Source organism: Budorcas taxicolor, chromosome 24 (genome assembly GCF_023091745.1).
Source record: "Budorcas taxicolor isolate Tak-1 chromosome 24, Takin1.1, whole genome shotgun sequence".
Lineage (NCBI taxonomy): Eukaryota > Metazoa > Chordata > Mammalia > Artiodactyla > Bovidae > Budorcas > Budorcas taxicolor.
This window is the reverse complement of record NC_068933.1, coordinates 36,247,901-36,275,047: the sequence shown is the minus strand read 5'-3', so window position 1 is coordinate 36,275,047 and position 27,147 is coordinate 36,247,901. Positions and strand designations below refer to the sequence as shown.

General features: G+C 43.0%; 1 protein-coding gene across 1 annotated transcript in view; it reads left to right on the top strand.

Moving 5' to 3' along the window:
* The window catches only part of KAT6A (lysine acetyltransferase 6A), a 104,413-nt gene extending 79,602 nt beyond the window's left edge, over positions 1-24,811 (top strand). Inside the window, exons 9-17 of the mRNA XM_052661309.1 lie at positions 701-816; positions 7,898-8,039; positions 9,638-9,799; positions 10,825-10,918; positions 12,759-12,990; positions 13,671-13,908; positions 15,274-15,906; positions 18,790-19,102; positions 20,595-24,811. Of these exons, the coding sequence (XP_052517269.1) occupies positions 701-816; positions 7,898-8,039; positions 9,638-9,799; positions 10,825-10,918; positions 12,759-12,990; positions 13,671-13,908; positions 15,274-15,906; positions 18,790-19,102; positions 20,595-23,239 (4,575 nt within the window). The 3' untranslated portion in view covers positions 23,240-24,811. The remainder of the gene's footprint in view (positions 1-700; positions 817-7,897; positions 8,040-9,637; positions 9,800-10,824; positions 10,919-12,758; positions 12,991-13,670; positions 13,909-15,273; positions 15,907-18,789; positions 19,103-20,594) is intronic.
* Positions 24,812-27,147: the final 2,336 nt, after the last annotated feature.

Sequence of the window (27,147 nt, the reverse complement as noted above, 5' to 3'; positions counted from 1 at the left end):
TCTGAGGTATGCCTATATGCATATATGAGTCTTGTTACATTGGGCGCAAGGCAAATCAAATCCCCTTGTGAAAAGCTACTAGGAAGGGAGTTTCAGGAGAAGTGTACAATGGACTGAAGACTCTTGTTTTGGTATATTCTTTTCATATTGTTCTTAGTACTGACTCTTGCAGGCTGGAGGATGATTGCTTTCTGTGTGCGCTCCTGTGTTGAGCAGGTCGTTGCTGTTGCCGTCAGCTGGGGCGCTGTATGTCTGATCGCAGCCTGTGGGCAGCAGGCCCTCCTCCCCACCCCTGACTCCGAATCCGCACGTGCCCGCGGTGTCTCTTTAACTACTGAGTCATTAAAGAAGGAGTTTAGTTGCGGATATTCACAGTATTGTTAAATATGGAAACTGTAGTGTCACCAGCTGCATTTGGTTCTAGGAGATTTATTAGCATATTTAGTTTTCGTTTGGCTGCTCGTTTTAAAGAATAAGACAGCTTATTTCAAAACTCATCAGCCTGTTTCTGGCTTTTCTAATTCCTTGTGGAATCCTGAGAACAGGACACTTCAGTTCAGGTGGTTTTTGTGTTTTGTTTGTTACCTATCTTAGTGTTTTTAATGTGGCTAACTTATATAACCAGTGTATTTTCTCACTGCGCTTTTAGTGTTTCTAATGTAGCTAACTTACGTAACCAACGTATTTTCTCCCTGCACAGAAAGTTGGAGTGACTGGTCCTCCTGACCCACAAGTCCGCTGTCCTTCTGTTATCGAGTTTGGGAAGTATGAGATTCATACCTGGTACTCCTCTCCATATCCTCAAGAATACTCAAGGTATGTTTTAAGAGGCCATTTACCTTCTGCTCTTAGATTCCTGGAACTCCAGCACTAGAAGTGATCTTGGAGACATTGCTGTGGTCCAGTTTATCTCTTTACATTCAGGAAAACTGGTAGGTTTTAAGTGTCCATAATAGCAGCATACTTTGCCAGCCACTTAGTCTCAGTTGGCTTTATAATAGATTTTCTTTTCTGTAACCTATCCAAAAACTATTACTTACGATCGGAAACCTGACACATGGTCAGAATGAAAGGGGAACATGTTTTCTTTATGAGAAATTGACCTTCATATCTCACACCAAAAACTTCTTATAAAGAGATATTCTTATACTTAACTATAAATAAAGTTTTACTGAGTAGCCTTTTATTTAAATTTTTATAATTTAACAAACTTGGTAAATTATTTGTTTTCCCAGGAATAATTAGCCAAATGGTATAAAATTATATATAAATGGCTTGGGTTTCTAGATATAAAAATGGATCAGACACCAGCTTTTTGGGGTAATATAGTGAGCTTAGTGAAGCCAGATTGTTTCTTGACTCAGCTCTGACGTTTATAAGCTATATAACCTTAGAAATTACCTAGCAACTTGGTACTTCAGTTTCCTCATCTGTAAAACAGGGATAATAATAGTTCTGACCTCAGGAGGTTTATTGTGAACATTAAATGAGTAGAATCATGTAAATCACTTAAAAATGATGAGTGCTCAATAATGTCAGTTATTTTTTTCCTTTAGGGTTGAAATTAAAAGAGTTGAAAAATAAGATTCAGTCAAAAAAATTAATCATTGGCTTAGTATTTGAAGTACAGCAGTCATTAATTCTTCAATCTGGTTTATAAATCTAAGCAAATTAGAAAAATAGGAGTGAGACCCAGACCTCAGTGACAGAGAGGGGGGTAGAAAGCAAAACCCCAGGAAATTAACATACAAGCTTATGAAACACAGTAGCTGAGAGCCATTTATTGTAGGATCAGTTACCTCCAAACTCTGTGTTAGACCTTTAAGGCAATATTCTATTTATTTCATGGAAGAATAACAATCTGAGTTTGTTAAAAACATTTAATTATATATTATGTATATATGTTAAAAGAGGGAAAGAAATTCCTCAACTACCTACAGAACACAGGTATTCAGTGCAATGTCTTCCTCAGGAGTTATGGCTAGCCAGGGTATTGTATAATCAAAAACAGCAAAGTTGAAGAATTAATTTCATCATTAGGTTTAAAGTGAATTATTACCATTTTTAAGTGAGCTCTTTACCAGCTGTGCAGATCACAAGAGTGCCCTGCCTGGGACAGAAAGCCTGTTCAGCCTGTGTGTCGCCTGTCCTAGTGGCTGCTGTGTGGAGAGTGGAGCCCCCGGCACCTGCTCTTGTCCTTTCCAGGGCGGGAGGATGAGAGGAGCTCATTTAGTCAGGAGTGGAGACAGAGAAGATGAGAATAAGGCCGTCAATTTTAAGATACTAAGTCTGATTAAAAACGTTGCATTTTGCTCTGATGAGTTTGTCCCTAGACTTTGACTTCTTAATCAAGTTTGAGGGAGTTAGTTACCAGAGAAAGAACAAACATTGCCAGCAGAAAAATAAATAACCTAAGACGTTTAACAGGAATTGTAACAGAAAGCAGCAGTAGGAAAAAAACTGTAACATCCACCTAAGTAGAATTTTAGACATTTTCTGTACTTTTCATTAGTCACCATTGTGAAGGGTTCCCTGAAAATAGCAGATAATATTGTGTAATTTATAAGTTTTTTTAGTAATTTTTTTTCTATCTATATAGTCTTAATTTTCTTAATTACATTTTCAAAAAACCATGTTTTATTGAGTTTAGACTTGTTTCACTTCTGAGTTCTTTAAATTTGAGTTGACTATAATGTTTAGAGATCACATGTTTTCTAAATAATAAACCTATATTTTTAATTTGTTAATGACTATTATTCTCTGCTAAATTACTTTTAAATTATTTTCTTATGAATAAAAGTTCTAAACACTTTAAAAATTTTCCAAATCGTAAAGCATGCAAAGTAGGACAGTTGGAGCAAAAACGAAGAAAAGATGAAATAAAATGGATGAAAGGAGAATAAAAATATTCATAGTATTAATCTTAAATAATAGCCATAGTTACCATTCACTGAGCTTACTAAACATCTCTGGAGTAATTCTTTGAGGTGGATATTGCTATCTTTGTTTTTACAGGCCAGGACCCAGCAAACATATTCAAGACCATACAATTTATAAGTGGGAGAACCAGGATTTAATCCCACTTTTCTCTTACCATATAGCTATAACTTTTAGACACTGTACATGACTACTCCATATAGCATTGACATCTAGATTGATCTCAGATGGCTTGTACCATAATCTTTGACTTGAGTATTTGGTGTTAATTTCTATTGTATTAAAATTTTACTATTGACGTATTGTAAAAGCCACACAAACTGCTGCTATCTTGGGCAATGTTCTAAAGCCACAATAGGAAGAATATTTGCATTATCTTAGGGGTAAGGGAACCAGTACAGCTGCAGCCCAGTCCTGACTTCAGAGACTGTGGTATCCACGTGATGGGTGACTGTAAAATAAATGCAAGTGTGGGGGCCATACCCCCATGGTGCAGCTAGTCAGAGTGACTGTGTATCTCCTCGATAGTCCGGGCCTAGGTGCTGTCAAGGAGAAGATGGCAGAAAGCAGTACTCGGCAGTGTTCTTTAGGTCGGGGAGTGTTCCTGATTTCAATAACTGCACTTCATTTCATGTGATCTGATGTTTTCCCTATTTGATCTATTTTTTCAATGAGAGAACTGCAACCATTTGTACTCTTACTGGAAGAAATATTTGATCTTTTCTAGAGTTTTATTGAATGGTTGCCATTAGACTAACAGTGTCATCCCAGTAGCCTTAGTTTTAATAAAGTCACAGGCTTTTAAAATACAAAGGATCATAAGAGACTATGACACATAGCTATGTCAATCAAATGGACAACCGAGAAGAAATGGGAAAGTTCCTAGAAATGAACAATCTTCCAAGGCTGAAGCAGGAAGAAATAGAAGATGTGAAAAGACCAATTACCAGTAATGAAATGGAATCAGTAATAGAACAACTGTCAGCAAACAAAGCTTCAAGACCAGATGGCTTTATAGGTGAATTCTGCCAAACATTCAGTGAAGTGGTAGCACCTGTCTTTTCTCAAACTATTCCAAAAAATTGCAGAGGAAATAGTGCTCCCAAACTCATTCTGTGAGGCAAGCATCTCCTTGATACCAAAACAAGATAAAGATACCACAAGAAAAGAAAATTATAGGCCAGTATCACTGATGAACATAGATACAAAAATCCTTAACAAAATACTAGCAAACCAATGCAACGATAAACAATAAACAGTGTCAGACTTTATTTTTGGGGGGCTCCAAAATCACTACAGATGGTGACTGCAGCCATGAAATTAAAAGACGCTTACTCCTTGGAAGAAAAGTTATGACCAACCTTGATAGCATATTGAAAAGCAGAGACATTACTTTGCCAACAAAGGTCCATCTAGTCAAGGCTATGGTTTTTCCAGTGGTCATGTTTGGATGTGAGAGTTGGACTGTGAAGAAGGCTGAGCACCGAAGAATTAATGCTTTTGAAGTGTAGTGTTGGAGAAGACTCTTGAGAGTCCCTTGGACTGCAAGGAGATCCAACCAGTCCATTCTGAAGATCAGCCCTGGGATTTCTTTGGAAGGAATGATGCTAAAGCTGAAACTCCAGTACTTTGGCCACCTCACGTGAAGAGTTGACTCATTGGAAAAGACCCTGATGCTGGGAGGGGTTGGGGGCAGGAGGAGAAGGGGCCGACAGAGGATGAGATGGCTGGATGGCATCACTGACTCGATGGACGTGAGTTTGAGTGAACTCTGGGAGTTGGTGATGGACGGGGAGGCCTGGCGTGCTGCGGTTCATGGGGTTGCAAAGAGTGAACTGAACTGAATGCAGCAATGTATTAAAATCATCATAAGCAATGATTATTAATAATAGTCAGGTGAGATTTATCACAGGGATTCAAAGATTCTTCAATATCTGCAAATCAGTGTGAAACAACACACTGAAGAAAAGAATTAACAAATTGAAGGTCACACTAAGAATAGTGTGACCATCTCAGTAGATTCACGAGAAGCTGTTGACAAAATTCAACATTCATTTGATAAAAACTCTCCAGAAAGTGAGCATAGAGAGAACACACATGATAAAGGCACATAGGATGAGCCCACAGCTAATTACATACTTAGTTGTGGAACGCCGAAAGAATTTCTTACCAGGTCAGGAACAAGCCAAGGAATAAGACCACTTTAATTCAGTGTAGATTGGAACTCCTAGCTACCGCAGTCAGACAAGAAAAAGGAATAAAGAATCCAGATCGGAAAGGAACAAGTAAAATTGTCACTGTTGGCAGATAATACGGCGCCATACAGAGAGAAGTCCCAAAGAGGCCGCCAAAACGTTCGGAGCTCACTGATGAATTTGGTAAAGTTGGCAGGATATAGAATTAATATGCAGAAATCTGTTGCATTTCTATACACTGACAGTGAACTATCAGAAAGTAAGGAAGTAGTCTCATTTTCCATTGCATCAAAAAGAATAAAATACATGGGAATAAACCTGCTTAAGGAAGTAAAAGATCTGTACTCAGAAAACAGTAAGACATTGCTGAAAGAAATTGAAGATGACATAGACAAATGGAAAGATATATTATGTTTATAGATTGGAAAACTTATTGTTAAAAACGACAATACCATGCAAAGCAATCTATTCATTATGTGCAATTCCTGTCAAATTACTCAGGGCATTTTTCATAGAACGAGGATAAAATTTTTAAAATTTGTATAGAAACGCAAAAGACCCCGAATGGCGAAAGCAATCTTGAGAAAGAAAACAGAGCTGGAGGGTTGACTAAGGTGATGGCACCCCACTCCAGTACTCTTGCCTGGAGAATCCCATGGACGGAGGAGCCTGGTGGGCTGCAGTCCATGGGGTCACTAAGAGTCAGACACGACTGAGTGACTTCCCTTTCACTTTTCACTTTCATGCTTTGGAGAAGGAAATGGCAACCCACTCCAGTGTTCTTGCCTGGAGAATCCCGGGGATGGGGGAGCCTGGTGGGCTGCCGTCTATGGGGTCACACAGAGTCGGACACGACTGAAGCGACTTAGCAACAGCAACAGTAATCAAAACAGTGTGGTCCTGGCACAGACACACAGAGATCAATGAAACATAATAGCCCAGAAATAAACCCACCACTTATGGTCAGTCTGTGATGGAGAAAGCAAGAATGTACAGTGGGAAAAAGTCAGATTCTTCAGTAAATGATATTGGGACGATTGGACAGTTACATGTAACAGAATGAAACTACAGTTTTCTTATATCAACAATAAACTCAGGATGGTTTAAAGTCCTAAAGATAAGACCTGAAACCATAAAATCCCTAAAAGAAAATATAGCTGGAATATTCTTTGATATAAATTGGAGCAGGTTTGTTTTGTTTTGTTCTGATCTGTCTCCTAAAGCAAAGGAAACAAAAGCAAAAGTAAATAAATGGAGCCTAATTAGACTTAAACCTTTTGTACTGCAAAGGAAACCATTGACAGAATGAAAGACAACCTACTGAATGGGAGAAAATGCTTGCAAGTGATATGATCAATAAGGGAGTAATACCCAAAATACATAAACAGAGGTGGTTTTTTTTTTTTTTCAGTTTCCTTCAGCCTCAGTACGTATTTATATGAGAGAAGATTTTTTGAATTATATTTCTTGTCATTGTATCATCCAGTATTTTTGTATATACAGTTTTTGTTATAGTATCAGATCGTGCTTACCAGTTTTGGACATAGTTCAGGATACAGGGGAGCCTCTGTGCTGAGGATACATGGGGTATGTGTTTATCATAGAGAGCCATGCAGTCTTCTCAGTCCGGACTCAAATACTTACAGAAGCCACTGGCTTTTAGTTCAGGGTATGCTCCTTCTGTGGCTTTATGAACTGGCCTAATCACTTTAGCAGAGCTTCCCAGGTGGCTCAGTGGTGAAGAATCCATCTGCATTGCAGGAGAGGCAGGAGACTCGGGTTCGACCCCTGAGTTGGGAAGGTCCCCTGGAGGAGGAAGTAGCAACCCACTCCAGTATTCTTCCCAGGATAACCCCATGGACAGAGGAGCCTGGCGGGCTGTGGCCATCAGGTCGCAGAGTCAGACATGGCTGAGCACACATGCCCACACAACCACTTTATTGCCTGGCTCCTTATCACAGAGACTTTGCAAGGGAGAAGTCCTCCTGCTAAAAAGCAAGTGCATTGAATAAATGTAAATTACTGTATAAAAATAACAATATAGATGAAGCAATAGTTAGAGATTTTATTTCAGTCATTGAAAATAGACCTTTGAGGTACAGGATTCAATGTCACATTTGACTGGAGAGAAAGCCAGAATTTCAGAGCAGGAGGAAGGAGGTAGTGTAGCGTGTCCTAGCTTGAAAAACCGTTTTCCGTACTATAATTTTATACTTAAAAATGTGCACAGAATCTGCTTTTACAATTCCCACTATATGTCCATCATACTCAGCCTCTGTACCCAGTATACCTGACGCAGGGCCTGATGGTGTTCAATACATGTTCATTTTCTGAAATTAATGAGTGAATGATCTAATAAAGGAAGAAAGAATATACAGCTTAACAGAATCTTCACTTATTGCTGTGTTCCCAAGGTAGGCTTTACTTTTTACTTATTGGAGATTATCAAGGAGGAGAGAAGGTGAGATTTTCTTGGCTGTCTGGTGGGTAACTTTAAAAGAGAACAAAGATTAGTTTACTAGGGAGATCCCTGGATTGTGTGAATTGATTTCCCACCCTTGCCCTCTTGCTATCGATTAGTTGGATGCTATTATCCAAATTAGTTTTATCTTTGATTTTTGTGTTTTCTGTTTTAAAAATTTGATTAATGGGGATAATGATACATTCTTTACCTTTTTACCTGGGTAGTAATGAGAAAGAATAAGAGTGAAAGTTTGAAGTCTTATATAAAGCCCTCTTGTTTGTGTAATTATTTTTTTTTACAGGCTGCCTAAGTTATATCTCTGTGAATTCTGTCTAAAATATATGAAAAGTAGAGCTATCCTGCAGCAGCACATGAAGAAGTGTGGTTGGTTCCACCCTCCTGCTAATGAGATTTATAGAAAGAATAACATTTCTGTTTTTGAGGTAAAGTAGAAGATGTTTAGTAGTTGTTTTCCTATCCATTTCAAGTACAGCACCCCCTGTGCTTTATCCGATTGCACAGCTTGATTTGTTTTGGAAATGTTTTACTATTGTTTACTCACTATGGAGTCAGTAGTTCAGCTCTATAGGGGAGAATCAGAATTAGGTCAGTCTAAGTGGTACCAGTTCACAAACTTGATCTCTGAATAAACTATTTTGTATTTCATTGAATCAAAGACATCAGTTGTAACATATTTTATGTTCCACTCAGAAGGCAAAAGTACTGCAAATTATGAGATACATATATATATGACTCCATTTGATATTTTAATGCCAACAGATTTTACTTTTGTACAGATGTGATAAGATTGTGTCTTAGACTCTATGAAACATGGCACTTAAAAGATTTCTACTGCTCTGTTTAAAGGAATATTGTGTAGAGGTATATATGTAATAGCTGTAGGAAATCCTAATATTTCCTGACTTCATCATGATTGTTTGACTTAGGCTACCTCTGTGATTCTGTTTGTTAATAGTGGTTTTTAATTCCTTGATCTCAGTTCTGGTTTGATTGCCCAGCTACTAACTGAGTGCCTACCACGTGCTCGGTTCTGTTAATTCCGATGATGACAGACTTTCAGGTTGTCAGGACCTGCTCCATCTCTCACTTTCCTAATCTTCCCAGAGCTTTTATTTTAGGTGAGGAATAGAGGAGCTCTTGACCTTTCAGGGAGGGAAAAGGTGTTTTGTACATTAAATTGCTAAAGAAGTGGCAGTCTTTTTTTTTTTTGGCCACACACTGTGGCTTCTAGGATCTTAGTTCCCCAACCAGGGGTTGAACCCCAGACCCTCAGCAGTGAAAGTACAGAGTGCTAACCTCTGGACTGCCACGGAGTTTCCAGAAGTTGCAGTCTTAAAATGTCAGTGTCTTTGGGTCTGATGTAAGCAGTCATTGGCGTGCTCACAGAGGAACACACACTGCAGGATGCTGGGAGCATGCAGTCTCGTGCTGGCCTGATCCTGGCCAACCAGAGCCCAGGAAATACCTCACTTGCCAGATTGCCGCCCAGGGAACCTGCTCCTTGCTTTTGACAATAGATAATAATCCCTCAAGGAGCTTTACTTAGGGGGAAACCTCATTTTGGCAGTCTGATTACATTGCTTCTGGCTGCTGGCACACGTTAAACTGTTGTTTTACTTTGTTTTGCTTAACAGATGTATTTTAGAAGAGGTTACATTTAGATCTTTTGTTGAATTAAATACTTTTAAAACTATATCAGATCAGCTTGCCATCTGAAGGATTCCTGTAGTCAGTCTTTTTATAAAAGCAAAATGCTGTTTTGAAAATGGCTATCACCTCCTTGTCCAGCCTTTTTTTGTGCTTTGTTGAAGTGCAGTGTTTTGTGTATTTAGTTGTCTTAAAGTAGCAGACACTGTACTCTGCCATTTCAAGGGACGGCTTCCAGATCCAGTGTGTTCTGAGAGTTGCCAGCTCCTCCTGGGCTGGACTGTGAGTACTCACAGGCACTCTTTGCTGACGTGTGTTATTCTAGAATTAAAGAGACACCTCGCTGACCGTTTTGTCTGTTTTTTTCCTCTAGGTTGATGGGAATGTGAGTACCATTTATTGTCAGAACCTGTGTCTCTTGGCAAAGTTGTTTCTTGACCACAAAACACTCTATTATGACGTGGAGCCATTTCTTTTTTATGTTCTAACCCAGAATGATGTCAAGGGCTGCCACCTTGTCGGCTACTTTTCTAAAGTAAGTACAGCAGCTGAAATGTGTCTTGAATTCATATGGAAATGTGAAACAGCCTTTGGTCGTGTCCAGGAGGCAGTACAGGACGCAGCCCCTTCTGGGTGCCGTGCAGCTTCCTGGAAAGGGAAGCAGGAGGACCGCTGAGACACTTGGCAGGTGCCAGCAGGTGCCTAGTGACGTTCAGCAGACTGTTCTCTGCTGGGAACACAGAACTGCCACCCGCACCCCAGAGGGAAAGCTTTGCCATGGCCTCTACTCCCATGGTGATGATACGGAGAACTTGTGAAATAAACAGAGTTAGTACCTGTCTGAGTTCTTTCTCTGTTTAAATCTTCTCTCCCCAGTTTGAATTTTAGGCATAGAAGTAAGAATTTTTAAGAAGCCATTTTTTATTAAAGGATACTTTCTCTCTTTCCATTTTCCATTCTCTTGAAGAGAAAAAAATGTTTCTTTTGTTGTCAATGTTGAAGATGCAGTTCTGTTTAAGATAAAATCTAACTGTGTAAACTAGTCAAGTGCAAAGCCCTAGCTGTTGGTAGGCCATTTCAGTAGTTAAGCATAATTTAAAATATATTGCTTGATCTATAGAGGTGTATTTATAAAAAACCCACCGTATGTAGTGCCAAAGCAGGTGCTACAATAGAAGGCACTTGGAAGTCGGTGAGGAACTGTCCTACTTCTAGGGGCCACATTGACGGCAGCGTTTGTAGCTCTGCAGGTGGGTCAGGACTCAGATTCCTCTGCTTATCTCAGGCGCTGACATGCTGTTTTTGAGTTGCAGATGGTGTTGGGTGGCGTCGCTTCAGTTTATGTTTTTCTCCTGGGGACGGTTGCTTTGTGGGGAATGCCAGGGACTTAACACTATCCTCTCCCTCTCAGAGGGGTATTTTTTTCTTGATGTGCATTGCTAATCCCAAAGGACCAGGGCTGTGGTTTTGACTGTTAATCTTTGTTTTTTAAAAATTAACATTAGTGTTTAGTCTTACCAGCCTGTTGTTTTAAAACTAGACTTTTGTTTTCTTTACCAGGAAAAGCACTGTCAACAGAAATATAACGTTTCCTGTATAATGATTCTTCCCCAGTACCAACGCAAGGGCTATGGGAGGTTTCTCATCGATTTCAGTAAGGATTATAGTAACGTAACTGCTCTTCATTGTATCCTCATTGTATCTTCATGTGGACTTTCTTTTGGTTGGACATGAAGTATTTTTAAATTGCTAATATTAGATATGAGTTTCTATGTGATTTATAGCAAATAGTTTTAATTTGTAGTTATTAATTTACAGTGGAACTTAGTTTTATTTTATGCAATAATTCTATCTCACAATATTAAAAAGCTTTGTAGAACTACTTAAATTAGCACTAATAAAGAAGTGCAGCACCTGCCCTGTTTTTCTTACCCAGTTATCTGAGAAATGTGTGCAGCGTGTTTTAGTTACAGGCTCTATCTAATGGTTAAAAATATGCGATGCACCTTTAAAAATGATAGAAGTAAATGATAGGGTAGATAGTGTAATTTCAGTTAAAAATTGAAAGCTAATTATTCTAAAAAGGTCATGTGGAACTTGCATTTTGTTTTATACATTGATAATCTTGCTTTGAAAGTAAATGTGTATTTGAGGTAAATTTTCTATTGATTCCTGGAGAAGGAAATGGCAACCCACTCCAGTATTATTGCCTAGAAAATTCTGTGGACAGAGGAGCCTGGCTGGCTATAGTCCATGCGGTTGCAAAGAGTTGGACATGACTGCGCACACGTGCCTTCTGTTGATTATGAAATAGTGGTATTTGAGGGAATATTTTCCCTCAGATATTCGCTCAAAATAGTAATATTTAAAGGAATACTTTAAGAAATAATGCTTATAAGGACTCTGAGAGGCAGTTCTAAATATCAGATGGTTACATTTCTAGTGTTAATTCTCTCACATGGACCAGTGAAGCTTATTCTGCTTAGCCTTAGACTGTGTCCCTGACCATATTTACTTGGAAATATGTGCCAATATGTGACACAGTATAACCACCATATGTGGTTATTTTTTATATTTTCCTGTTTTTCCAACTAGTAGTAGAGGATAACACACACTGTTTCCTTTAGCATCAGTATATTGTTCTGAAATAGAACTCATGATCGGATGTGTTATGCCATTAAGTGGCAGAGTTGGGAGGAATATTTTCAGTCATTTTTTTTTGGAGCTATACACACAACAGTCTATATGATTATAGTATTTGTTTTTATTTTAAAACTTTTCCTAATGTAATGTATTTTCCCACTTTACCATTCTTGGATGGATATTTTCTTTGATGACAAAATGCTGCCTTTTTCTGCCATCTCCATTTTTGATACTTTCGCTTACAGTTTACTCCTTCCTTTTCCTGTTCCATGCATTGGACAAGAAGGCAGAGTAACAGCACCACACAGTGATGCTGGCTGTGGCCATTCGCGCGTATCAAGAATTAGGGTGGTGGGCGACTGCGAGGGACGCTTCGGTTGAAACCAGAAATTGTCATAGAGGCCCCTCATAGAACCCCAGTCTTGGGGCTATGTAAAAACTGAAGGCAGTCTTGTGCAAGCAAATAGTTCTGTTGCCATCTAGTGGCCCAAGTGAAACATGCAGGGATGGTTCCCCCCATCGTACATTGAGGCAAAAAGCATTCTTGCCTCGATCTTATCTGTGCAGCCTGTTAATACGAAGTCCTGATTTTTAACGGTTTGAATATTTCTAACAATGTGATTTATATTAACTATAGACAAAATAATACTAATTCAATGTCCAGAGTATATAAATTGTGTAATCTTGCAAATTTGTATTCAAGTAATTTTGTAATTTTGTTCTTGAAGGAATTAGCCTCTGAAATTATAGCCTATAATACTTGGATTGATTATGGAAGAAGGGCTTGTTATTTTTGTAAACTTCTATCTTTTAGGCTCTCTGACATATTTGTGATTTGGGGGTTTCTTTAGGTTATTTGTTATCAAAGCGTGAAGGCCAAGCAGGGTCTCCAGAGAAACCGCTGTCCGATCTAGGTCGCCTTTCCTACATGGCTTACTGGAAAAGTGTAATACTGGAGTGCCTTTATCACCAGAATGACAAGCAGATCAGCATCAAGAAGTTGAGTAAGTTGACTGGAATCTGCCCTCAAGACATTACTTCCACACTCCACCACCTGCGAATGCTGGACTTCCGGAGTGACCAGTGAGTATTAACATCCCTTTGTATAACCTTTGAAAGGTGATTGGGTAAAGGTGTCTGGATCGGGCAGCCAGATTAATATCAGTTAAAGTGCATGAACTGACATAAGTGGTGTACTTGGTGATCCTGAGACAGCATTTCCTTTATATATTTTATACTAGTGATCATTTTTTAAAAAACGTTTTTTCTGGTCTTCCGTCTAACTTTCAGACCTAAGCTACTGAATCTGTTATTTATGGGAAGCACCTTCACAATACAAGTAACAGCTGCAGAAATAGTATCAACTAAAATACATCTTTGATTAATTTCCATACAGATGGCACAGAATGAGCTACAGGTCAGAGGAAAGACAGCTTACCTGTCTAGTGTGATGGAGAAAAGGTCACAAAGAAAGGAGGCATTTGGGCCAGAACGATGGAGAATAAAAGACAGAATGCGAGAGAATGGCAGAAGTTTGAGAGGTGGGAAGTGACTGAAACAACCACTTCCATCACTCTAGTTGAGTGTGAAGTCTTTATCCAGCTTCGTGTTTCTGAGCCATCTCGGTGGTGTCTTTCCAGGCAGGCTTTTTTGAAGCATTTATCTGCTCTCATTTCCAGGGCTTTCTGGGAGTGCAGCTCCATACTCATTGTTTGGTACTCCTGGTGCGTCGTTGATTGCTATAAACTTTTCTCTGGTTTCAGATTTGTGATTATCCGCCGGGAAAAGCTTATCCAGGATCACATGGCAAAGCTTCAGCTGAATCTGCGGCCTGTAGATGTAGATCCCGAGTGTTTGCGCTGGACTCCCGTCATAGTGTCCAATTCTGTTGTCTCAGAGGAGGAGGAGGAGGAGGAGGAGGAAGAGGAGGAGGAGGAGGAAGAGGAGGAGGAGAGAGAGCCGGAAGAGCGTCAAAGCCAGGAACGAGAATTGGAGCCAAATGTAAGGGCACGGACGGTCCCCGGTGCTGGTAAAGGAAGAGCGCGTGTTGGTTTTCAGGCGTGTTTGTGATGTACATATAATGGGATCTGAAACCAGTACTATAAACTCACATTAGAATTTCCAAGTTTATTTCAGTGATAGAAATTTCAGGAAGACTGGGTTTTGTTTACTTATTGGTATATTTTCAAGCCTTGTATCATTAGGAAACCTTCAAATTTGTTATATTGTGTTAGTTATGAGTATTTATCAAGAGTGCCTATAAGTAGCTAAGTTTGAAGCTGTATAGGAATTGAGGAATCTGAATTAAATTTAAATCTGATCATTGTTTAAAATGAAGATTCATTTTCCTTAAAACATTAAGGAAATAATATAAGCAGTGCGTATCTCCTAACAGAGCACTAAACGCTTTGGTGCCTTTCGCCATTGAAGGGTTAGGGAAGCTCCTACACCATTTTCACCATTTTTCTTCATGTGATGCACACTGTTCTCTGTCCTTTTTTTTTTTTAAAAGCAGTGCTTTTATCCTTTAAAACTCTGTGTTCTCTTTTGATAGATATTAATAGTTTCAGTGCCCCCTGTTTAGTGTAATTTTCCAAGGAAAATTAAGTATTCAGAATAAAATAAGTCATAATCATTCCAGAAATTTTCTTACATTTTTTGAGCATCCTCTTTCTCTTGCCCATGCCCCAGAGTTTGTCTCCTCTCTGTTTATAAATTTCTGATAAATTTCATGAACTGTCTCATTTAACATTTACTAGATTATAAGGAAAATAGTACAAGGCTTCCCTTGTAGCTCACTAGGTAAAGAATCTGCCAGTAGTGCAGGAGACTCAGCTTCGATCCCTGGGTTGGGAAGATACCCTGGAGAAGGAAATGGCAACCCACTCCAGTATCCTTGCCTGGAAAATCTCATGGACAGAGGAGCTTGGTGGGGTGCAGTCTGTGGGGTCACAAAGAGTCAGGCACAACTGAGTGACTAACACTTAAGGACAATAACAGTCACTTTGTTTATTGCTTGCATAGTGGTTAAGAGTACTGGCTCTTGGATCGGACTCTTTGGGGTTACATCCCAGCTTCTTCATTTGCTGTTGCATGGCCTGGGGCAGGTTACTTACATGTTCTGTGCCTCAGTTACCTCATCTGTAAAAGGGGGATATACTAATAATATTTCACATAATTGGTGTGGATTTTACCCATACAGCTTTTAAAACAGTCCCTATCACACAAGAAATATTTATGTTAAGTATTAAATAATGTCATCTTTGAAGCTCTGTTTTCTTATCTCAGCATTTAAAAGGCCAGAATAGGAGATGTAAGCAAGTAAGACTGGAAATTAACCAGCATGGTTTTATTTTCTAAAATCAGGTGGGGAAGTCTGCATCTCGTGAGAACAAAGAACAGGATTCTTACACTTCAGTAGAAAGTGAGAAGAAACCAGAAGTTACCACACCAGCCAGTACCACTCGTTTGAGCAAACAGGTCCTTCCCCGTGACAGTCTTCCTGCCAATAGTCAGCCGTCTCGGCGAGGCCGCTGGGGGAGGAAGAACAGAAAAGCCCAGGAACGCTTTGGTGATAAGGACCCAAAACTGCTCTTGGAAGAGACGCCAGCCCCCCAGGAGCAGTACGGAGACTGTGAGGAAAAGTCAGAACCTTCCCAAGAGCAGTACGTGGAGAGCGAGGAGCCGGCGGCAGCCTCCCAGGAGCAGCCGAGCCAGGACGGGAAGCCGGACGGGCCCAAGAGGAGACCTGGCGAGGGGCTCGAGCTCTGGCGAGGCCCGCCGAAGAGGAGCCCTGAGCCCCTGAAGTGCGGGCTGCCCGACGCCCACGACCGGCTGCCCCGTCGCTACAGCGAGGGGCGCTACTGTGAAGGCCGCTACGCTGACGGGGACCGCCCCGCGCTGCGGGGCTGCAGCGAGAGCAGCGAGGAGGACGGGGAGCCCGAGAGTCCCCGGTCCAGCTCGCCCCCGGTGCTCACCAAGCCCACGCTGAAGCGGAAGGTGGGCCGCCCCTCCCTGCCCCGTCCCGGAGCTCTGGGAGGTCAGGGCAGGAGTCCACAGAGTGTTAGCCTTTCAGCTGCAGGCCCAGTGCCTCCTAGCCTGTGATCTTCCCAGTGAGCGTGTGGGATGTGCACTTGGCTCGTCTGGTTCATGAGTGCTCACCTGGAAGTCATCCGTGTATTTAAGGGCTGACAGGCTGTTTTCAGCTAGCTGGTTTGATTTCAAATTATGACTTCTTACTCCAGTACTCTTGCCTGGAAAATCCCACGGGCGGAGGAGCCCGGTAGGCTGCAGTCCATGGGGTCGTGAAGAGTCGAACAGGACTGAGCAACTTCACTTTCACTTTTCACTTTCATGCATTGGAGAAGGAAATGGCAAGCCACTCCAGTGTTCTTGCCTGGAGAATCCCAGGGACGGGGGGCCTGGTGGGCTGCCGTCTATGGGGTCGCACAGAGTCGGACACGACTGAAGCGACTCAGCAGCAGCAGCAGCAGGGATTTAAAAAATCCCCTGGGGACTTCCCCCATGTTCAGTGGTTAGGACTTTGAGTTTCCACTGTGGGGATCATGGGTTCAAACTCTGGTCGGGGAGCTGAGATTCCACAATCACAAGGCCAAAAGCATGGGTTAGAAATGTTTCTACTAGAAAAGGAGAGGCAGATACCCATAGTTGCATGGAGAGTGGGCGGGACAGTGCCCCAGTACTCTAGAGTGATGCCTATCCCCTCGCCCTGCATGGCGCTGTGTCCTGCCTGGGTTTCTGTCCTCTTCAACCCTCTGTGGTTTCACTTAACTTTGTTTTCAAAGTATTTTCTAAGCTATATTTCATCATCTTGCAAAGTTTGAATGATAGCCAGGTTATTACTGAAGGCTGTGAGGTGGTAGTCACAGATTCTGTTAAACTGTATACCAGAGATCTCCCAAACTGTGGCGTGAACTTTAAACATTGCTGCAGACCAGCCAAGCTGAAGCATGCCGGCTCTCTGGATGAGCCACCCTGGACCAGAGAGGTGGCAGCTTTCACCCAGCGCAATAAAATCATTCTTCTCCTTAGCAGAGCCTTGGGGGGAAAAAAAAGATAGGGCTATTTATCAGAGAAAAAAGAGCTTTCCATTTTAGGAGCAGTTTTAGATTCACAGGTTTATTACAAAGGAAGTATGAAGAGTTCCTATGTTCTCCACACCCCGTCTCCCCTGTTAACTGCCCTTCTCCCTTGATGCGGCACATTGTCAAATAGTGACCCAGCACAGATACTTCGTTAACCGGAGCCCATACTTTGTTCAGATCTCCCCCAGTTTCCCCAGGATACCACCCAGCACACCACATACATTGCATTCAGTTGTCATGTCTTTTTAGGCTCCCTGGTTGTTGGTGACAGTTTCTCAGACTCCTCGTTTTTGATGACCTTGGCAGTGTTGAGGAGTACTTGCTAGATATTCTGTAGAATGCCCCTTATGGTATTAAAATGGGGTGAAGTGTTTTGGGAAGAAGGCCACAGAGGTAGAGGGCCATTCTCATCACATCATAGAAGGGTATCTGCCATCAGGCTGTACCAGGACCAAATACAGCGGCATCTGCTGTCCATGTGACTTGTCACTGTTGACGTTGATGTCAACTTCCAGGTGCCAGGCTTGTCAGGTCTCTTCACTCTTAAGTTACTGCCTTTTTCAGACCCCTTTTTCTACTGTACTCTTTGGAGGGAAGTGACTGCCTGCAGCCCATGTCTAAGATGCAGGAAGTTATACTCTGCTCCCTAAGAGCAGAATATCTGTGTTAATTACTTGGAAGTCTGTTCGAGAGAGTTAACCATTTTTTCCTGTTGCTTGACATATCTGTGTGGCCTCATAGATACTTACTTTCATGCCCCAGTCCTTGGATCAGCCATTTCTCCTTAGAGCAGAGCTGTGTTTAACCTCGTTTGAAAAACTGTGTTCTCAACTAGAAAGACTAGTAAGTTTGAAGTGGAGAAAAGTTGATTAACCTGCTGTTCATTACGTGACTGTGAAGAATATATCTTTGCCATCCTAGGCTTATGTTGCCTTTTTACAAAATAAAATTATGCTATTTCCCTGTGTAAAAAGAGAATATTATAACAGGCAGTGAGTACATGTACAGGATACTTGTAAAGTTTTGAAGAAATTTACTTGACTAGGAATCGCCAATAATTTTTAGCCATTTCTTTACTGTCTGAATGTGACCTTAAAGCGAGTCCTGTAACCTTTCTGGCTTCTGTAGAATGAGGGGATTGAATTAGATCAGCTTTGGTAATACATGATATCATTTTGTGATCTCTATTATGTGATTTAAGATGTTAGATCAACTCTAGTACGGAAGTATGCCTACTGTGCCACATCCCAACACCACATTTGTTTATTTCTGAAATGCTCGCTAACACCAAGGAGATCTATACCGATTCCACATTCCCGTGCCCCACTTTAACTCTGGATAGTGCATAGCAGCGGCGCATGGCCTTCCTGCTGGTTCTGCACAGTGGAGCTGTGAGATGTACGCTGCTTTATGTCTTTTTTTCTCTTTTGAGGAAAAGAGAAGAAACTAGCCTTTGTGTCATTTCAGTATTGAAATAGGCTGCTCCCTAGGGTACTAAGTGTAACCAAACCGTTAGTAGGGGAATGATAACATCCACTCTTTACTCTGTTTTTTTACAAAATTGTTTTCAGTGATTCCTTTTTGTATCTGTGACACTTTATGTATATATAGTATCTTAACTATGGTATTTTGAACTAATGTTCAAAGTGTCTTTTGGCAAACAGCATACTCATTTGATATGTGCTAATTCTGTCAGGTTTAAAAACTATTAATCGTTATTAATGGAAATGACGATGTTCATTACCGTAAATAAAATGCTTCTTTCTCTCTTAAATAGAAACCAATTCTTCACCGAAGAAGGAGAGTCCGAAAGCGCAAACACCACAATAGCAGTGTGGTCACAGAGACCATTTCTGAGACCACGGAGGTCTTAGACGAGCCTTTTGAAGACTCCGACTCCGAGAGGCCGATGCCGAGATTAGAGCCAACGTTCGAGATTGATGAGGAGGAGGAAGAAGAGGATGAGAGCGAACTCTTCTCTCGAGGGTACTTTCATCGCTTGGCCTCCCAGGACGTTCTCAGGTGTCGGTCCGATTCTAAGAGGAAGTCTAAAGATGAAGACGATGACGAAGAGTCAGATGATGCTGATGGTATGTTTCACAGAGCGGTTGCCTGTTGTAGTTTCCTGGTTTTGAAACATACAGCCGTGGTAGCTGCAAAGCGTCCAGCAGAGGGTGAAGGGCAGATGACCCGCCGAGCAAGTGCAGGATGGCTTGCAGCCTCCGAAGAGCTGTGTCGAGTGTGCTCATACTCGCCTTCTGCCTTAGTTCTCTGTCCTTTTGTCAGTGGTTTTTCCCAGTTCCCCCATAGCACCTGTTTTTGCCTCCGCAGATAGTAATCTTGCTGTTTGGAAATTGTACTTTTTACCTAGTCCTTTCTCGGCCATTACGTGTATCTTTAGTTAATGGGTAGATGAGACTGAGCGTGAAGAAGATAATTAATAACCCTTTACTGGAGTGCGCAGTCTATAGACCTGGCCTGTTCTGCTAATTATGTGTGCTGAGTGCTTCAAATAGGCACTCCGTAAGTACAGTTAAATGACTAAGTGCTTAGAAGTGGCTCTCGAATAAGGTCAGACTCGTGTAAATTGGACTTGCTTCAAATCTGTTCCTGAATCATATCTGTAATATGTCCTATTCAAGGAGTAGTAAATTTCTAATTAAAAGGGTAACAGCTACCTCAAAATAAGTTAAATTTTATGGCATAGCTAAAAATCCAGTGATAAGACTGGTTGTCATTTCCTCTTTAAAGATGAAAAGAAGGGGCTCATATATGACTTGGATCCCAAACTAGTTGTTCACATCGTCGCCAGTTCCACCCACCAACCCCCTAAAAAAATTCCTGTTCCTACCTTGCTGGTCTTATTTTTAAAAATTAATGGGAAATGTGGATGTACTTATTATGCTATGGATATTTCATAGTTTTTAGAAAAAGTGATGGTGAGAAAGTGATGCTAATATCAAATTTATTTCTAGTAAACCCTTTGCTTCAGGTTAGTATTTGTCCAGGACTACATGCCTTGCAGCTCTTTTTACACAAACACAACACTGGCTGGGAAATGTTCCTGTAGGATTGCTCAGACATGGCCTGGAGTAGTTGGCTCATGATATTACCCAAAGTAACGATTTTGTAGAAACTAAGAAAACCAAAGCAATAATATAAATGGGGGGGGGGGGGGGGAGGGATAAGTGAGCTGATATGTAACTTACATGGTAAAGACAGCTTGTCTAAAGTAGCTGTGAGAACTACTAGTATTTGTGTCCGTATAAATCATATCTCCATTTTTTAAATGATAATGCTGAGTCTTAGGGTAACTTCCCAAAGATGTGCAGTTGGCTTTGATGATGCACTTGAACCTCGTGGGTGGACCAGAATTCTTTTCCTTGTTCTGCCAGTTCACTCTGTGACTTCAGAGGATATCATGAAATAGGTTTCTCCTTTAGATTCTTAACTTAAAAATGAAGATAGTCAGGAGTTTGGGGTGATAATAAAATCATTTCTGTTGTACATGTGGGCTCGGAAAACGGCACTAGCAAATACAAGATCCTGTAATTTATTTTATTTTTTATCCTTCCTGTGCAGACACTCCTGTCCTAAAGCCAGTGTCTCTCTTGAGAAAATGTGATGTGAAGGACGCTGCACTTGAGCCAGATACATCCACGCCCATGAAGAAGAAGAAGGGATGGCCCAAGGGCAAGAGCCGCAAACCAGTCCACTGGAAGAAGAGAGCTGGTCGCAAGCCGGGCTTTAAGCTGAGTCGGGAGATGGTACCCCTGTCTGCCCAAGAGTGTGTCGTTGAGCCCATCGTCCCCCTTCCGAAAGCGGGACGTAAATCCAAAATGGAAGAGAGCGAAGAAACTGTTGAACCAAAAGACGACTTGCCTTTAACGGAGGAAAGGAAGGAAGAGGAGGAGCTGCCCCTGGAAGCGGAGGAGGAGGTCGAGGAGGGGGAGGAGGAGGACACCACCAGCAGTGACGTCAGGGCGGCCTCTCCTGCCGACGCCAGCAGCCCCGAGGCCGAAGCCAAGGAGCCCGAGGCCGGTGAGGAGGAGAAGCCCCGCGTCCCCGCAGAGCAGCGGCCGTCGGAGGAGGCGCCGCAGGAGCTGGCCAGGCGGGAGCCCGAGGAGGAGGAGGACACGGCTGCGGAGACCAACCAGAGCGAAGACCATGACGCGGATGATGAGGACGACGGCCACCTGGAGCCTGCCAAGAAGGAGGAGGAGCCGGGGGAGCCGCCGGCGCGGGAGGGCGTCAAGGAGGAGCCAGGCGGCCGGGAGGCTTTTTTAGATCCTAACGTGCAGGGCAGCGGGGAGAACCCGAAAGACAAGGAGGAGACGGAGCCGGATTCTGAGGAGGAGCAGACTTCACACGAGGCATCCGTGGTGTCCGAGCACATGCCGGGCTCTGAGGACGACCGCGAGGAGGACTCGCGCTCGAAGGAGGAGCTGCTGGAGCTGAAGGAGGAGGAGGAGATCCCACACAGCGAGCTGGACCTGGAGACGGTGCAGGCCGTGCAGTCCCTGACGCAGGAGGAGCGCGGCGAGCACGAGGGCGCCTACCAGGACTGCGAGGAGACGCTGGCCGCCTGCCAGACGCTGCAGAGCTATACGCAGGCCGACGAGGACCCTCCGCTGGCCCTGGTGGAGGACTGCCACGCCTCGGAGCACAACAGCCCGCTGTCCTCCGTCCAGTCCCACCCCAGCCAGTCAGTGCGCTCGGTCAGCAGCCCCAGCGTGCCCGCCCTCGAAGGGGGCTACACCCAGATCAGCCCGGAGCAAGGATCCCTGTCCGCCCCGTCTATGCAGAACATGGAGACCAGCCCCATGATGGACGTGCCTTCCGTATCCGACCACTCCCAGCAGGTGGTGGACAGCGGCTTCAGTGACCTGGGCAGCATCGAGAGCACCACGGAGAACTACGAGAACCCCAGCAGCTACGACTCCACCATGGGCGGCAGCATCTGTGGGAACAGCTCATCCCAGAGCAGCTGCTCCTACGGCCTGTCGTCCTCCAGCAGCCTCACCCAGAACAGCTGTGTGGTCACCCAGCAGATGGCTGGCATGGGCGGCGGCTGCAGCCTGATGCCGCAGAGCAGCGTGCCGCCCGCCGCCAACTGCGGCATCAAGTCCCCGCAGAGCTGTGCGGTCGAGAGGCCTCCCAGCACGCAGCAGCCGCCGCCACCCCAGCCGTCGCAGCAGCCCCCGCCACAGCCTCAGCCGCCGGCCCCGCCCCCACCACCGGCCCAGCCGCCGCCCCCGCCCCCGCCCCCGCCCCAGCAGCCACAGCCCCCGCCCCCGCCCCAGCAGCAGCCCCCGCTGTCACAGTGCAGCATGAACAACAGCTTCACTCCAGCGCCCATGATCATGGAGATCCCCGAGTCCGGCAGTGCGGGGAACATCAGCATCTACGAGCGGATCCCCGGGGACTTCGGGGCCGGCAGCTACTCCCAGCCGTCGGCCACCTTCAGTCTAGCCAAGTTGCAGCAGCTGACCAACACCATTATGGACCCCCATGCCATGCCTTATAGCCATTCTCCTGCTGTGACTTCCTATGCAACCAGTGTTTCTCTGTCCAACACGGGACTGGCTCAGCTGGCTCCATCGCATCCCTTAGCGGGGACCCCTCAAGCACAAGCCACCATGACGCCGCCCCCGAACTTGGCCTCCACCACCATGAACCTCACGTCCCCTCTGCTGCAGTGCAACATGTCTGCCACCAACATTGGCATTCCCCACACTCAGCGGCTGCAAGGGCAGATGCCCGTCAAGGGGCACATCTCCATCCGCTCCAAGTCGGCGCCCCTGCCCTCGGCGGCGGCTCACCAGCAGCAGCTGTACGGCCGCAGCCCGCCCGCGGTCGCCATGCAGGCCGGCCCGCGTGCCTTGGCCGTGCAGCGTGGCATGAACATGGGGGTGAACTTGATGCCCACCCCTGCCTATAATGTCAATTCCATGAATATGAACACCCTGAACGCCATGAACAGCTATCGAATGACCCAGCCCATGATGAACAGCAGTTACCATAGTAACCCGGCCTACATGAACCAGACAGCACAGTATCCTATGCAGATGCAGATGGGGGTGATGGGGGGCCAGGCCTACCCCCAGCAGCCTATGCAGCCGAGCCCGCACGGAAACGTGATGTACACGGGCCCCTCCCATCACAGCTACATGAACGCGGCGGGTGTGCCCAAGCAGTCGCTCAACGGACCTTACATGAGAAGATGAGCAAGACGGACTTGCAGTTCAGAACCTAAATATATATAAATAAAGGAACCTTTTATACTGACAAACCAGAGAAAAATGGACCTTTTTTCCAGTTAAAATATTGCTGTAGATTTAGAGGAATTTTTCTTTGGTTTATTTTATTTTTTAGAAAACCTGGTCTTTTTTTGGGGGGGTTCATTTTGTTCTGGGTTTTGGTTTTCTTCACAATCTTGAACATTTTACAATAGAACTCATCTAAAAACGGATTTGGGGATAGGGGAAACATGCACAGAAATCTTTTCATAATTAAAAAGAGCCTTACTTTCTTTACACGCCACATGGACAGAATTTGTGTAAAAGTGAATTATCTTTATTTTATTTTAAAATGTATGTTTCCCCTCAAGTGTTTGCAGCTCCCAGTGTCGTCATTTTTAAATGTTACTTATACATCTCGAGGGTTAGCCAGACCCTTTTCCTCCACACCCAGCCTTTCATTCCCTACTTCATTCCAGCAGGAGGCACTTATGGGAGTCTCGGACGGGGACATGGAGAACAACCCAAGCTCCTTAAACTTATTATTATTGTTAATATTATTATTATTATTATTAATAAAGCGAGGCAGGAAAATGCTTCTCCTCCTAAAATCCCCTCCACTCCCTACACATACACACACGCGCACACACACACCTCTTGAAACCTTTCCCCAAGAATGTTTCTTTATAGATGGACTTCATTGAAATGTTTTTCTTAGATCAAGTGTAATATAATTTTTTAAAAACTACTCCCACTCAGCACTCAGAGACACAAAAATACTGTAAGTCTCAATTAACAGCAGAATCTCAGAGGAAAGCTGTTTGCAATCCTGATCAGCCTTGGAGGAATAGATGGTCAGTTAACAATCAAAAGAGGAACGTAACCTCTTGTTTTTTTAAACCACCTGGTGAATCAGCCATACGCACATAATTCCACGCAGCCTCTTGATTTTAGTACATACCTTGAGACTCTTAAGGGTCTCGATTCTCAAGCCTTCCTGACTCATTAAAGTGAACAGCAGTCCCCGGTGATTTGGCGATGAGCCTCTTACATCCTCATCTAAAGGGTTGGCAGATGACTGTACATGTCAGCGACTTGAGAAATACCTGACTAACCTTTGACACTGTTTACTTCGTGTTGGAAGAGATGACGCAGATAGCGTGTTGTGAGGGAGACCGTGGCGTGAGTCTTATAGCTACTTCAGTGATAACATACCTCTAGTTTTCCTTCGTCTTTTGAGATCCTGAGTCCCTTCCCCTGTGAATCGGGATGCGCGGCCCTTCCCCGGGGAGAGGCTGAGGAGAAGAGGGATCAACCAACCACCAGCATAGTCGGGCAGATCTGGACAGCAGGGTTTTAGCAGGCTCCTATGTTACTTCCAACTTCATTCTCTTTTCTCTTGTGCAGCCAGTTTGCCCATTCTCTTCTTGTCACTTGCTCCAGGGATAGGTTAAAAAAAAAAAAATATATATATATAAGTATATATATATATATATGTGTATATATATATACGTATATATGTTCCATCATTGGAAGATGGACACTATTATACCACTTGGTATGTGCAGTCAAATATCCAAAAGGAGGAAGTACTGCTTAAAGAAATGCCTGTAAGCATTAAATTCTCTCCTTTATTTGTACATTTTATATAGATAAATTTTTGAAGTAACAAATTAGGCATTAAATTTTTTCAAATGCACAGGTTTGTTGGTTTTTTTTATAAATATATATACACTTTAATTGACTTTCTCAATTAAACGTGTTAGGTAGAACAAGACAGAATCCCGCCTCCTAACCGCTGTCTGAGCATTCTGAGCATGCGCAAGGCTGAGTAGGACCAGTCTCTCTGTATATACCTTTCCAGCCCCCAGTCCTGTGTGTAGAACGTGCCCTGTGCTGCCCTCTGCCGACTCTTCAGCGCTGTCATTGCTTCCTGGTTGGGGTGGGGACGGGGTGGGTGGGGAGGGAGGTGTCTTGGGAGGAGGGTGGGTCAGGGCAGAAGGAGAAGCTGTTGAAACGAGGGCCGTGAATTCAGTTTCTGTTGGTTTGCGGTTGTGTTTGGTTTTGTTTCTTTTTAAAAAAAAAAAAAACAATTTTCAATCGGGCAGCTCCCTTTTTCCACAAGCCTTTTTGTGACTTTAGAACTATTGTAGAGAAAATGTTCTTTTCTATATTATAAAAGAAATTATCCAACACAGTAATATTGGTACCTGTCATTTTTTCACTTCTGTTTAAAAAAAAAATGTATTTTTAGCAAGATAACTTGGGTAATCTTCTAAAAAAAGAAATTTAAAAAACTCACTGTTAGTGACTTTGATGCCTTTTAAAATAAGAGCTTTTTCATTTCATTCCATCTTTAAAATTTTTTATCTTTGTTGTAGAATATTAAAAACTATTTTAAGAAAGATAAAAATTCTCTTTAAAGAGATCTCTAGAGTGTGTGAATAGAGCTCCAGATGCCTCTAAAAGCCGCATGTACAAATGAAGCTAAGTCTATTCCTGTCTGTTTATATTTGCTTTTCCTGTTTTGTAACCTCTTTGTACTTTGTTCATGGTGACTTGTAAGCTCTGGGGAAGGGGTGCCTAGATGCCTTTGTACTTCTCCATGTCACGCGCTCCTGGGCCAGCCGGTCTCCTTCCTCTCCTGTATGTAATATCACTTTTTTTTCCCCCCTTTCTAGCAAGTACTTTCAAAAGAACTCTGTACATTTTAACATTAAAAAAAAAATAAATTATGTTGAGCCATTTTGGATGTCTGTCTTGCAAGTGGAATTTTTCTCCCAAGTGCTTCAAATTCTCTGATTCTTTTTTCTACACACAAACTCAGGAAGATTAGCCTTTTCACACTCCTCTTAAATTTCAGTTTTGATTCAAATAATGTTTCATTTCCAAGAATATAGATAGTTTTCCCTTTTCCAGAGAAAATGATATTAGAACTTCACTTTGGTGGATTTTTGGGGTGGGGAGGGGGACCCATTTGAAAAACTTTTAAAGGGGTTATAATTCAGCCAACCAAAAAAAGAGAGAGAGTAACAAGTAGCTCCCAGACATGGAACAAAGCAGTGTTTTTTCTCATCTCAGTTGACCTGATTGTGTAATCTAGGAAGGTTTGCCAGAAATCCGGGTCGTAAACATCAGTCATTTTTTTGACGTTTTCTGAGTTACTGTTCTCGCCTCTCATCTAAGAATTTTGGGTATAAGGCAGATTCCAGAATCAGATTTGGCTTTGGGAAACTGACAGCTGTTTGGGGTAGGGAGGCGAGGCAGATGCAGGTTTTCATGCCCTCCTAACTTGATCTGATGCCCTTTGCTGCTGAGTTAGGAGTTTAGGAAGTGGACGTGAATCATGTTCATAGCAGACATTTGTTCTAAACTTTGTGCCTTTGGAGTTTTAGGCCACGTCATCTCCAGAAAAATGTTTTTTCCCCCGCTTATTTGCTTGCTTCAGTAGTCATAACTTGGACCCCAGGTCGTCACTGCACTACGCAGTTAGTAGTGAATTGTCTCAAAAACATACACTGCCTTTAAAGCTACTGCAAATTCCCTGCTTTAAGTGATTTCAACATGGCAACAATTCTGATTTTTCTACCAAGATAATGTGACCAAATAGGCTTCTTTTAAGTGTGAGCAACCCCCACTACATATTAAGTGTAAAATTGGAGTAATTCCATGTGTAGCCAGCTCCCAAGTAATCAGGTGAGGAAAGCCTCTCTTTTCTTTGCCATCTGGCCTTTTCATTCTCAGCAGATGGGTAAGTGAGGAAAGGACCATACCCTTGATGTCTGTGTGTGGCTGAGCGCCTTGGTCCGGTACGATAGAATCTGCTGCTGCACCTTCCCTTCCTAGGCTTCCAGGAGCCCTGTTCCCATGCAGTCTCTCTGAGCATCCCAGGTGGA